The sequence below is a fragment of the Desmodus rotundus genome, chromosome X (genome assembly GCF_022682495.2).
Source record: "Desmodus rotundus isolate HL8 chromosome X, HLdesRot8A.1, whole genome shotgun sequence".
In the NCBI taxonomy this organism is placed as follows: Eukaryota; Metazoa; Chordata; class Mammalia; order Chiroptera; family Phyllostomidae; genus Desmodus; species Desmodus rotundus.
In genome coordinates, this window is record NC_071400.1 from 17,579,126 (window position 1) to 17,592,633 (window position 13,508).

General features: G+C 38.4%; 1 protein-coding gene across 2 annotated transcripts in view; it reads right to left on the reverse strand.

Moving 5' to 3' along the window:
- PHF6 (PHD finger protein 6) overlaps positions 1-13,508 on the reverse strand; it is a 50,421-nt gene that overhangs the window by 17,807 nt on the left and 19,106 nt on the right. For both annotated transcript variants that reach the window (XM_024567030.3, XM_045200906.2), the window contains exon 5: positions 13,248-13,291. In XM_024567030.3, the coding sequence (XP_024422798.1) occupies positions 13,248-13,291 (44 nt within the window). The remainder of the gene's footprint in view (positions 1-13,247; positions 13,292-13,508) is intronic.

Below are 13,508 nucleotides of genomic sequence, written 5' to 3' on the forward strand. Positions count from 1 at the left end.
ATCATTAAACATCTATAAAGAAATTATTTAATTGATTCCATTATCAGGCCAACATGATTAGGTTTCCCCAGAGCATATTTGTCTGTCTTTTTTAAAAGATTTTATTTATTTATTTTTCGAGAGAGGGGAAGGGAGGGAGAAAGAGAGGGAGAGAAACACGGATAAGCAATCAGTTGCCTCTCATGCAACCCCTTACTGGGGACCTGGCCCACAACCCAGGCACGTGCCCTGACTGGGAATTGAACTGGTGACCTTTCAGTTCACAGGCTGGCACTCAATCCACTGAACCACACCAGCCAGGGCACTGTCCGTCTTAAATATGGAATCATTCAGTATAAAATTTTAGAGGACTTCATAACAGCAACATTAAGAAAAATCACAAAAAATTGATGGATTTAACTATATTAAACTTTCAAACTTCTGAAAGTAAAAAAAGGGATTAAATTACAAGGCGACTGAAAAAATATCTTTTGTACCTATGACAAAGGATTAGTATCCTTATGATATAAGCTCATAAAGATTAAGACTGCAATAGATAAATGGATCAAATGTATGATCAAATAACTCACAGAAGATAAATAAATATGCTTTTAGAAAGTTTGGCTTCTCTAGAATCAAAGAAGTGTAAATTAAGTGATATATCATTTCACCTATCAAAACAGCAGACTTAATATAGTTATATAAAACTACAATTAACTCAACAAAAAATGTGTTAAAAATAAAAATATAAAAGAAGTCCCACAAAAATGTTCAGATAGACTATGCTTCTGGATAAACAGAATTAACATTAGAATGACGTCAGTTGTCACTAACCTAATTTAACAAAACTCCAATAAAGTGAAACTTAAAAGTTGATTTCATGGTTTTCTGGAAGAGTAAAAAGTACAATACAGAATATCTTTTTTTAAAGATCTAAACATACTATAAACACCAGCAGTTAAAACACTGGCGCAAGAATAGATATATGAGGTCTGCCCCAAAAGTATCCAGCCATACACTATGAACAAGAGACACTTATTGAAGATACAAGACACTTTATACATAGGACAATGACGCCTCAGTCCCCTTCAAAGGAGGCACTTTGGGACTTCACACAGTTCTCCCAATTGCCATCAGCTGCCCTGTCATATTTTCCTGAATCAAGGGCCTGAAATCTCTTCCCTTTTAAAGGTGATTTTAGTTTGGGGAAAAGCTAGAAGCCACAGGATGCCAATTCTGTGCTGCAGTGGGGCTGAGTCACCTGGGTGATTTGATGTTTTGCCAAAACACTCAGCAGGAGGTGTGATGCATGAGCGGGCCCTGATGAAGCTGCCTGCCAATCAGCAGTTGCCCATAGCTGTGGCCTTCTGAATCATTCAAATAGTTTCCAGGGAGGAATGTTCAAGCTTAATGCAAAATCTGATGCAGATTCGTTGCTTTGCTCACTCAGTCATTTTGAATGTCATGGCCACACAGTACAGATGCTCACTCAACAGCGTCTGCCACCCCCACGGACCAGTACAGTGAAGTTGTTATTGTTCACACATGCACATTCCAGCCCACTCTCCTTGGCTGCCCAGTTATATGGATGTTGGGCAAACCATTCTTGCTGTATTAACAGTAACTGATTTTTTTCCAGACAGACCTCTTATATCAGCAGAAGAGAAAACAAGGTTGAAAATAGACCCAGCCCTGGCTGGTGTGGTTCAGTGGGTTGAGCACCAGCCTGTGAACCAAAAGGTAGCCTATTCGATTCCCAGTAAGGGCACATGCCTGGGTTGCAGGCCAGGTCCCTGGTTGGGGTGTGTGAGAAGCAACTGATTGATGTTTCTGTCCCTCTTTTCTCCCTCCTTTCCCTCTCTCTAAAAAAATGAATAAAATCTGGAAAAAAAGGAAAATAGACCTACAGAAATTACATTTGAACTAAAATCTAAAGATAAACCTAATCTTTTCAAGCATTCTTTCTTTCCTTCCACTCTTATGGTCTTTTTAGACCCCAGTAAATCTTACCATATACTGAAGTAAAAGAAATTTGATAATAAAAAAAGAAAACAGACCCATATGTATAAGAGGGGATCCAGAGTATTATAATGGTGGCATTTCAAATGAAGAAGGGAAAGACTAATGGCACAGCTGGCTACCCATTTAGAAAACACACGAGATTCATTTCCTGAGACCATATGAAAAATTAGAGATGGATAAAAATCCAATCATAAAATAAACTATAAATGTAACAAAAGAAAATGAAGGAGAACATTCTTTATAATATTGGAGTCAGGACACCTAAGAAGCCATAAAAGGAAAGATCAAGAGACCTGACTAAACTTTTCTGTGGCACAAGCATCATAAAACAAATGAAAAGACAAATGATAAATTGAAAAATCATTTGCATTTAGTAATAGAATTAATATCTATATTACACAGAGCATTACAATCAACTTTAAAAAGACAAACTTCAAGAAAATAAAGCACAAAGGATTAGGAACTGGCAATTTGCAGAAGAAATACAGATGACTAAAAAAAAACCTAGCAGGCCCTGGCTGGTATAGCTCAGTGGATTGAGCATGGGCCTGGGAACCAAGGGGCCGCTGGTTTGATTCCCAGTCAGGGCACATGCCTAGGTTGTGGGTTGGATACCCAGTGGCTGGGGGCGCGTGAGAGGCAACTACACACTGATGTTTAGCTACCTCTTTTCCTCCCTCCCTTCCCCTCTCTCTATAAATAAATAAATAAATCTTTTTAAAAAAAACTAGCAGAAGCCCAACCCTACTAGTGATAAAACAAATGGAAGTTAAATAAAATAACTAGTCAACAATGAAAGACTGATAATATCCAGCACAGGAGTGGGGAACTGGACACTCATCCACTGGTTGTGGGAGCATAAACTGGACATATATGACAGTGCTTGTTCCACTAAATGCACAAACTCTCTCAGGGGGCAACCTCATTTCTAAGACTCTACCCTACAGTACTGCTTGTACACATACCGAAGCACATATGTACAAGGAAGATCGATGCACTTTTTTACGTACTTGTGGAAAAATAGATATAACTGATTTTTATTATTACAGAAATCCTTAAACTACAGTTATACTTATTTTAGGTGATGTAATTGTTAAAAAGAATGAGTCCTATCTGCGTGCACTGGCAGGAAAGGATGTCTGTGATATACCACACAATAAAAAAAGCAACATTTTCTAACAGTATTATATACACTATGAACCCACTGTGTTTTTTAAAAAGTATACATATGTATTTTTTAAAGATTTTATTTATTTATTTTTAGACAGAGGGGAAAGGAGGGAGAGAAACATCAATGTGTGGTTGCCCCTCGTGTGCCCCCTACTGGGGACCTGGCCCGCAACCCAGGCATGTGCCTTGACTGGGAATCCAAGCGGTAACCCTTTGGTTCACAGACGGGGGCTCAATCCACTGAGCCACACCAGTCAGGGCTACAGTGTATACTCTATACCGCTGATTGTTTTATAATGTTCATATGCTTAGTCAAACAAATGAATATAAAAAATAAAACCTTACCCCCTTCCATTCACAGCTACAAATGCTGAAAATCCAGGCTGATAAGGCAAGTAACAAAATAAGGTTGTCCTTGTGTGCCACACAAAGCACTCTCAACTTTTATGAGCACAGTCCCCATATGTCTGTCACTTTTAAGTATATATGGATTATGCTATTACAGTTGTCCCATTTTTTCTCCCCTTTATTCCCATCTGCCCTGCACACCCCCACGAGCACCCACCTCCTTAGTTCATACACATTGTTCTTTGGCTTCTCCATTTCCTCTATTATTTTTAGCCTCCCCTTGCCTATTTTGAACCTACCACTTACTCTTCTTATTCCCGGTACCATTTCCCCTATTTGGCCCCCTCCGTCTCCCTGATGCAAACCCTCCATGTGATTCTGTTCCTGTTCTAGTAGTTTGCTTAGTTTTTTTGTTTTTTAGGTTCAGTTGTGGATAGTTGTGAGTTTGTTGTCATTTTACTCTTCAGGTTTGATCTTCTTCTTTTTCTTAGATAAGTCCCTTTACCATTTCATATTATAATGGCTTGGTGATGATGAACTCCTTTAACTGGACCTTATCTGGGAAGCACTTTATCTTCCCTTCCATTCTAAATGATAGCTTTGCTGGATACAGTAATCTTGGATGTAGGTCCTTGTGTTTAATCTTGGGTAAATGTAATTATGATGTGCCTTGGTGTGTTACTCCTTGGGTCCAGCTTTTTTGGGACTCTCTGAGCTTCCTGGACTTCCTGGAAGTCTATATCCTTTGCCAGATGAAGGAAGTTCTCCTTCATTATTTGTTCAAGTAAGTTTTCAATTTCTTGCTCTTCCTCTTCTCGTTCTGGCACCCCTATGATTCGGATACTGGAATGTTTAGTTATCCCGGAGGATAACTTTATTTGAATTCTTGTTTCTTCATTTTTTTCCGGGTGAATTCTTATTTCTTCCTTCTGCTCCAGATGATTGATTTGAGTCCCAGTTTCCTTCCCTGCACTGACGGTTCCCTGTATATTTTCCTTTATTTCACTTTGTGTAGCCTTCAGTTCTTCCTTTATTTTGCAGCTGTACTAAATAATTTCTGTGAGCATCCTGACTACCAGTGTTTTCAACTCTGTAGCTGATAGGTTCGCTATGTCTTTGTCACTTAGTTCTATTTTTGAACATTTGATCTGTTCTTTCATTGGGCCATATTTCTTTGTCTCGGAACACCTGTTACATAGTAAGTGGTGCAGCCTTAGGTATTTGCCAGGGTGGGACAACCCACTTTGCTGAGTTGTGGTGCTATATGTGGGGGGGGGGGGGGGTCAAGAGGGAACACTGTCACTTACTAGGCTCTCAGCTAGCTTTCAGTCATTTCTCCCGGTAGCCAAAGAAAATTGGGCCTCCGTGGTGCTGATTCTCGGGTGAGTGGGTTTGAGTATATTCCAGGACCCTGTGGGTCTCTCCAACGAGCTTTCCTGTGAGACTGGGAGTTTGTCCCACCGCCATAACCCCCACGTTTTTACAGCCAGAGGTTTTGAGGCTTTATTTCCCCACGTTGGAATCCTAGGTTGCGCGGTCTGTCTCACTCCCCAGTTGTGCCTTCCCATTTATGCGCACAGAAATGTGGGCCCACCCAGTCCTCCTGCTGCTGCCCCACCAGGCATCCTCTCCACCCTGGCTGTTCATCTTGCTGCTCCTACCGGTTTGGATGAATGTTTCTTCATTAACTCCTTGGTTGTTGGACTTTCATACAGTTTGATTTTCTGGCAGATCTGGTTGTTTTTGTTTTTAAATTTGTTCTCCTTGTTTTGGTTGTGCAAGGAGGCAAATTATATCTACCTACGCCTCCATCTTGGCACGAAGTGCCCTGTCTGTCACTTTAAAATGGCCAGGTTACCCTTCTGATTGTCCCTATGATGCACAGGAGTGACCAATTTGCCAGGAAACTAACTCTCCTCCTCCTAGTATTGTAAAGTCCTATCTGCCATTTACCAACTCATTCTCCTTCCTAATCAGTGTTTTCTTACCTCCTTCCTTCCTGGTTTAAGCTACATATCCTTTCCCACCCTAAATTTTCACATCAGTTAAGAGCAGAAGTAGAAAGAACTCCTGGACAGAAAGTCTGGAGACTACTTGTTACTTAATGTTCTTAAGGCAAAGCCTCTTGGTATATCAAATAGCTATAATGACTGACAACTTACTGAAAGGCTGCTTTAAAACAATGTTTCTGTTACCCTGGTTGGTGTGGCTCAGTGGATAGAGTACTGGCCTGTGAAACAAAGGGTCACAAGTTTGAATCCCAGTGAGAGCACTTGTGGGCCAGGTCCCCAGTAGGGGGTGTGCAAGAGTCAACTACACATCCATGTTTCTCTCCCTCTCTCTCTCCCTTCCCCTCTCTTCTAAAAATAAATAAATCTTTTTTAAAAAGATAATGTTTGTGAAAAATACTTTGTAAAATATAAAATTGTATTCCATTGTTAATTATTGCTGTTGTCAAGCTGTAAGCTCTTTGTCCACAGGGGCTATTTCTAAATACCCCAATGTGTCCACAACTAGCAGGCATTCAATAAACGTTTGATGAAATTTTTTAAAAGAAAAAGTGGGGGGAGGCCAATCATTAAAGCGAGGGCAAGAATCACCACATCTGCTTTGATTCTTTAGGGCTGCTACAGAAGGAAGACTGGAGGCCACTCGCCCTGCCTTCTCCAGTGGAAACGTGGTGTGCATTTGCTCTGCAGGCTCCATGGCACTAGCAAACTCTGCATTCTGCCTTGTCAGTAAAGGTATCAGGTACGATTATTTATGTTATGCATATGAATATATAAATACATAGCACAGATAAAAAATATTATTCTTAACAAAGTACGCTAATATGAAATATGATATCTGGTATTTAAATCAAAATAATCCAGATAGAGCAAGTGGGTGAGGGGTACTGACGAAACAACTGAACTAACAAGGAAAACGGGGACAGGCTCATTGATGGAGAGCAGATGACAGCTAAGGGGGGTGGTTAGGGGTGGAGGGATTGAGAGAAAAGGAAAAGGGACTCACGGACATGAACAACAGGGTGGAGATTGCTGGGGGGAGGGGGATAGAGGGGACTAAAGGGTAATGAAAAAGAATACAATAAATATTTTTTAAACATTAAAGGTTCCACTGCTGGTGGGAGTGCAGACTGGTATATCCACTGTGGAAAGCAGTACAGAGATACCTCAAAAAATTAAAAGTGGATCTGCCTTTTGACTCAGCAACCCCACTTCTGGGAATATATCCAATGGAACCAAAAACACTAATTTGAAAGAACATAAGCACCCCTATGTTCATTGCAGCATTATTTACAATTGCCAAGAAATGGAAGCCATCCAAGTGTGCATCAGTAGATGAGTAGATAAAACAACTATGGCACATTTACACAATGGAATTCTACTCAGCTCTAAAAAAAAAGAAGAAAATTTTATGCTTTGCGACAGCATGGATGTACTTGGAGAACATTATGCTAAGTGAAATAAGCCATTCAGAGAAAGACAAATACCATATGATTTCATTCCTATGTGGAATCTAATGAACAAGCTGAATGAACAAGCAAAATAGAGACAGACTCATAGACGGAGAGCAGGCTGACAGCTAACTAAAGCTGGGTGATGGGCTTTGTTTCAAACACACTCTTATATATGTTAGAAACTTCTTATAGTTACAGTTTGTGTGCTAAATCAAAGAGGGGCATCAATAATGCCCAGCACAGTACTTTGCACATAGGTAGTCAATAAATCTGGTGAATCAATGCAATAATATGGAGTCAGCCCTAGTGAAGAGCACAGTATGAATATATTACTTAAGTTTTCCAAGTAAAATCACAAATATAATTTAAATTCTATTATCTTCTGAGGACGAGCACATGAAAAGGTGAGTAGCAATAAAGGTAGGTTTTCAAGGAGTAATGCCAAGAACATTGCTCCGAGTTTTACATGTATTAGGTCATTTAATCCTTATAATAATCCCATGAGGTAGGTTTTAAAAAAAATTCCCATTTTACTGATGCAGTATGTATGGCTCTAAGGCACACTAAATAACTTGCCTAAGATCATGTAACTAATAATTAGGAGAGTTAAAGAGTTAAGATTACCTAAATATAGATCTGATTTCAAAGCCTATATTCAACCAGTGTACGAAACTACCTTTCCAGTACTTCATAAATCCATTCAGTGCTATCTAACTTAAAAGGTTTTGTCCTGGCTGGTGTGGCTCAGTGGACTGAGTGCCCACCTGCAAACCAAAAGGTCACTGGTTCAATTCCCAGTCAGCGCCTGTGTCGTGGGCAAGGTCCCCAGTAGGGGGCGCATGAGAGACAGCCACACACTGATGTTTCTCTCCCTCTCTCCCTCTTTCCCCTCTCTAAAAATAAATAAGTAAAATATTTTCAAAAAGGGTTTTGAAAAACTTTGATGCCCTATTAAAATCTCACCATAACTTCTACTTAATGAAGATTAAAAACTGTAGCATGTTTTAGAGAAAATGAACGAGGGAAAGAATACTAAGGAAACATTAAAACAGGCAAAGACTTTGAATCGACACAAATGATAACATACTTTCAATCTACGGCTAGGCTTAATCTAACTGTGGTGACCCTTTTTCCTGAAACATAAATTGAATTACATAATTTGACAAGCAAGCTCTAATACAAAGTTTCTGAACTGTCTGTTAGGTCATCCACCTAACAGAAAATCAAGTCTAGAGACTCCAAGGTTAGGCAGAAAAGATTCCCTTAAACCCAAAACACCTGGGATTTTATGGTCACTGTAACTGTGGCGCTTATCACTACATACCTTTTAAGGTAATTTCAGACACATAAAAATTTGTCAAAAAATCCTGTATGTCCTTTGTCCAAATATTAATATATTATCACATTTCATTTCTCATTCATTTTCTCTAAATCTTCATATACTTTTTTTCTGAAAAGTGTTAGAGTTAGATGCAAATGTGGGGTGCCCCTTTATCTAAGTACTTCCATGTGTCACCCCTACACTTTAATCAGTTGGTCACATACCTGTCACTAAATTGTGTCTTCCCCCACCCCCCAAAAACTGAAACCCCATTGGTGTTTTTTCATCTTGCTCAACTAACACTCAGTGCAAGACAAGATACAGGACAAGGAAGTATCGCCCAAAATAAGTGACATATTAAATACCGTGCTTAGATTCAAGCCAAGAAAATAAAGAGGTTATAAACATTTCTTGAGCACTCATCCCATGCAAAACATTCTATTTTAGGTAATTTAAGAGAAATAATAAACCACAAGTTTGGCTCCTTACAATTTCAAGTACCTAAACTGAGCTGAGGTTAGGTTTGTGATAATGACAAATTCTACACATGATTGCTGTGAATGGCTAACACTCAGCAGCATTTACTCTTCATGCCATTTACCTCGTCACAGATTACTTCGCTCCATATAAATTATTAAATACGAAGGCCTTAACCCCTTAATGAAAATTGTTTTAAAAGAACCATTATTCATATGTCATCATAGTGCCTTGTAGAAACTCAAATGCTTAGTGGTAACATATTAAAGTGCTGTCATACTAAAGCAATTCTACAAAACAGACACTTCCATCAGTCACAAGCTAGATCTGTTTGCTATTGCCAATGTTTGACATTTCTGGAATAATGCTTAAAAAAAGGTAGGGAATGTAATTATTATCTAAACATTCAGGCCAACAAAGGAAAAACACATAAGGTGTAGGATTTAATTCTGGCTATGCCTGTACCTTTTTAATGTATAAGTTTCTGTTAAGAATAGGAAGGCACTACACTATTTTAAATGGCTCAATAACCGCACGTGGTTAGTGGCTACCATATTGTAAGGTGCAAATATAGAACATTTCTATCGCCAGAGGAAGTTCTACTAGACAGCACTGTTGAGCCATTAGTTCTTTATCCCTTTGTAGAAAACCCTGCATCATTGAGGTCCTTGCCATTCAGTGAAATCACTGATTAAATACAAACCACTTGGGATCTTGTTAAAATGGCCCTTCCTACTCAGTAGACCAGAGGTAGAGGTTGAGATCACGCATTTCTAACAAACTCCCAAATGATGCCAATTCTGCTGGTCCACAGGCTATGCTATCTTCTTCTCCTTCTTGTTGCTAAGAATTACCAACTGCCAATCATTCCATTTCATCAATTACACTTTCTTTAGCACACAACTTGCAGTCCCTTTTACCCAGTCCATCCCTTGCCATCACCCTGGGTGATTTTTTTAAATTGTATTTATTTATTTTTCAGAGAGTGGAGAAAGGAGGGAGAAAGAGAAGGAGAGCAACATTAATGTGTAGTTGCCTCTCACAGGCCCCCTACTGGGGAACTGACCTGCAACCCAGGGATGTGCCCTCACTGGGAATCGAACTGGCCATCTTTTGGTTAGCAGGCTGGCACTCAATCCACTGGGACATACCAGCCAGGGCATCCTGGGTGATTTCAACTGTCCACATGGACAACCCAAGCAACACCTAGCCAGTCAGTTCACTGATCTTCAATAATGTCCATCAACTACCCAATTCCAATAACCACATTTTATAATCATCTAAAATGGTTCTACCTCTGAAATAACTATATCACACTTTCGGACCACAAATGACTGCTTTCCCAAGTACTTTCATTTTCATTGTTCTTCAACTTTATCAGGACCTCCGGACTATAATTCTTTTCCATTTTTCTTTTCCTGCCTCCACATCCCTATCTTAGATTTGTCTCTTTCAAATATCCTAAGTTCCCTTACCCCTTTACTTCTTTGTTGAGTCCACTTGGCAAAATCCCAATTCTGAATTAACCAAGTAGCCAGAATCCTGAATTGCTGCAGGAAAGTCACACAATCTGACTGAAGGTATCACTTCATAAATTCACAGTTACCAAGCTCAACTGGGCCCTCAACCGTCCAGAAACTTTACATTTTTCTAAGCAAAATTCCTCCCCCAGTCTTTACTATTCTTTCAAACCTTCTCCTCTCTCCTTCAACTTCCAACCCTCACGCCCCTCCCCACACTCTCATTCACAGAGAAAACAGACTAGATAGGAACCACCTATCCTCCTCTTTATCTCCTATTACAGTGGAAATATCCTCCTATTACAGGGCAATTGTTCCGCTCCTGCAATGAATCCTCCTTCCTGTACCTTCAATCTCTTCTTGCATATAGGATCTTTTCTCATAACTATTTATATATCGATTAACCACCCCCACTCAGAAAAGGTCAACCAAGAGAAACAACCCAATCTGAAAAGGCTACATACTGTAGGATTCTAACTATCTGACATTCTGAAATAGTCAAAACTATGGAGGCAGTAAAGGGATTCTCTAATTTGATATTTGAAAACTCAGTTTATGTTCTGCCAGACTAACTTTGCATACTGAGATATATAGTATTTATCATTTTAAGTATTAGCAAAGTAGTATTGAGCCACAGGTGGCAAATAATAAAGAAAATGCCACAGGTATCAATTCCTCTTTGCTGTACAGACTACTGCAATACAATTTCCAAACAAAGACAGTCCCTAAAATGTGATCCTATAAACCCCCATCCTAAATTACAATAATGAAGTAGAACATATGTTTCCATTAGAAAAATGAATTGGAAGTTCTGCTTCTAGCAAATATCAAATAAATAAAATAAACTCAATAACATAAATTATAAGTAGATGAATGTTATAAAAGTCAAAATTCAATATGAACTCTGCAATACTTTTAAACTATGAAATTATGCTTCAAGTTCCACAATGTGAGTATAAATACATTACAGTATATTACCAATACAAGAGGCCCCAATGTGCTACAAAAGTTACACAGAACTCGAAATTCAAATCAATTGTATCACAAATTTGAATTGTAGTAACCCTGCCAGTTGCACGAAAAGAAAAGTCATCATGAAAAGTATGAATTTAGATCTTTCTCATTAATAAGTTTCTCAAAGCAAAAAGGTGGTCAAAATCGTTCTACTTTACGTAGTCTGCAGTAACTTTTCTCTACCACTAGATGGTACTATCAGCTTTAGAAACGTGAAGAATAAAAGGGAAGATGTCTAAATCAATCATCCTTGCCATCCTGAAACTCCCTGCACCTCAGAATGCTCAGATACTTGTATTCATGAGGTCATAAGTCTGAATCTTTGGCTTACCATAAATGGCCATTACAATCTCAAAGAGAATCACCTAAATACAGTGTTAAAATCTGAAGTAAGGTAAGGTGGGAAAGCTTACTCTTAAGCTTTCACAACAATTTCTCCAATTCAATTATAGAATTAAATAAGCAAAAACACTGAAGGAAAACACTTATAAAGGTTTATCAGTTACATTTTACCACTTCAGCACTTCAAAAACAGTCTGTTCTGTTCTTATTATCTATCCAATGCATTTATCTTAAAAATAAGTTTTGCTAAACACTGTATTTTTAACCAGCACCTTTAAACTATTTGGATGAATCTGGAGTCCAAAATTGAAACAGTACTATTTTTTAAAGATGTTATTTATTTATTTTTAGATAGAGGGGACAGGAGGGAGAAAGAGAGGGAGAGAAACATCCATGTGTGGCTGCCTCCCATGCACCCCCCACTGGGGGACCCAGCCAGCAACCCAGGCATGTGCCATGACTGGGAATTGAACCAAGGATCCTTTGGTTCACAGGCTGGCGCTCAATGCACTAAGCCACACCAGCCAGGGCAAAACACTACTATTTTATATTATAAAGTCAAGATCCAAAAGATCAAAAAGGGCCAAAAATTTTAATATGCTAACACTGGTAATTAGGTCTTTATAAAAGAAACAACTTCCTAAAATAATAGGCTTGAACTATTCTAATTCTAAACAACACATTCTAGGAAGCTAAAAAAATGTTAAGAATCACTAATCTAAATGGAAGAATAGAACAATCTCAGATTAAATCTAAGCCTTTTTACATTGCTAGTAAAAGTATCAAAACCACCTGTTGGAAAAGGTTTAAAACAAGAAGGAATTCAATTTGAGAAATTTCCCATACCTTTTAATGACCAAGTACAACTTGGCTAACTATATATAAACATGACTAACCTGGTTTAGGTTTACATTTTAAAATTGATTACTTCCTATGAACATGTCTGTATTAAAAAAAAAAGAAGTACTACAATGTGAATAAAAATTTAACAGAAAGCCTGGTGATCACAAGATGTACTAGTATCCCCAGTTCACATTTCCATATCAGACAGTAGCCCGATTAGTTAATAACTAATTGCCCTACTAACACACTCCCATAAACACAGAAATCCCTAACCATTAGCATCATTTCTTTTTAAAGATAAAGACTTTTTAAGACATTTTATTTTTTTTAGAAAAAGGGGAAGGGAGGGAGAGAGAGGGAGAGAAACATCAATGTGTGGTTGCCCCTTGCATACCCCCTACTGGGGATCTGACCCACAACCCAGGCATGTGGCCTGACTGGGAATTGAACAGGTGACCCTTTGGTTCGCAGTCCAGCTCTCAATCCACTGAGACACACCAGCCAGGGCAAGATAAAGACATTCTTGATTAACTCTTTACAAGAAAAAAAAGAACTTAAGATATAAAAGTATTTTTAAAAATTCAGATCTTCTTCATTATTGTGCATTAGTTTATCCTAATGCTTTTCTTAACTCCTTAAAATGTATTTAATATTGAGATATATCTTGTGGTAAAAATTAATATAGTATAATTCACTCATATTTTACTCAAATTTCTTCTTGAAATTGAAAATTGGCTGATTGACGTACCTTCGGAGTTATGTGCAGTTTTCTTGTGTTTCCGGCAATAAACCCTATAAAAAATGAAGAAATTAAAAATTATCAAGTAAACAAACTAAACCCATTTTTCAGATTAAGAGGACGTGCAGTACACTTCACCACCATCGCAAACTGGATTCCAAACACCTCACTATTAAACTTCTTACGCCATTTCTGTAAACATTAAATTCTTTACCAAAAATACCCTTTACAAGGATGATGAACTCTTCTGAAATGGGAAAAAAAATTTAC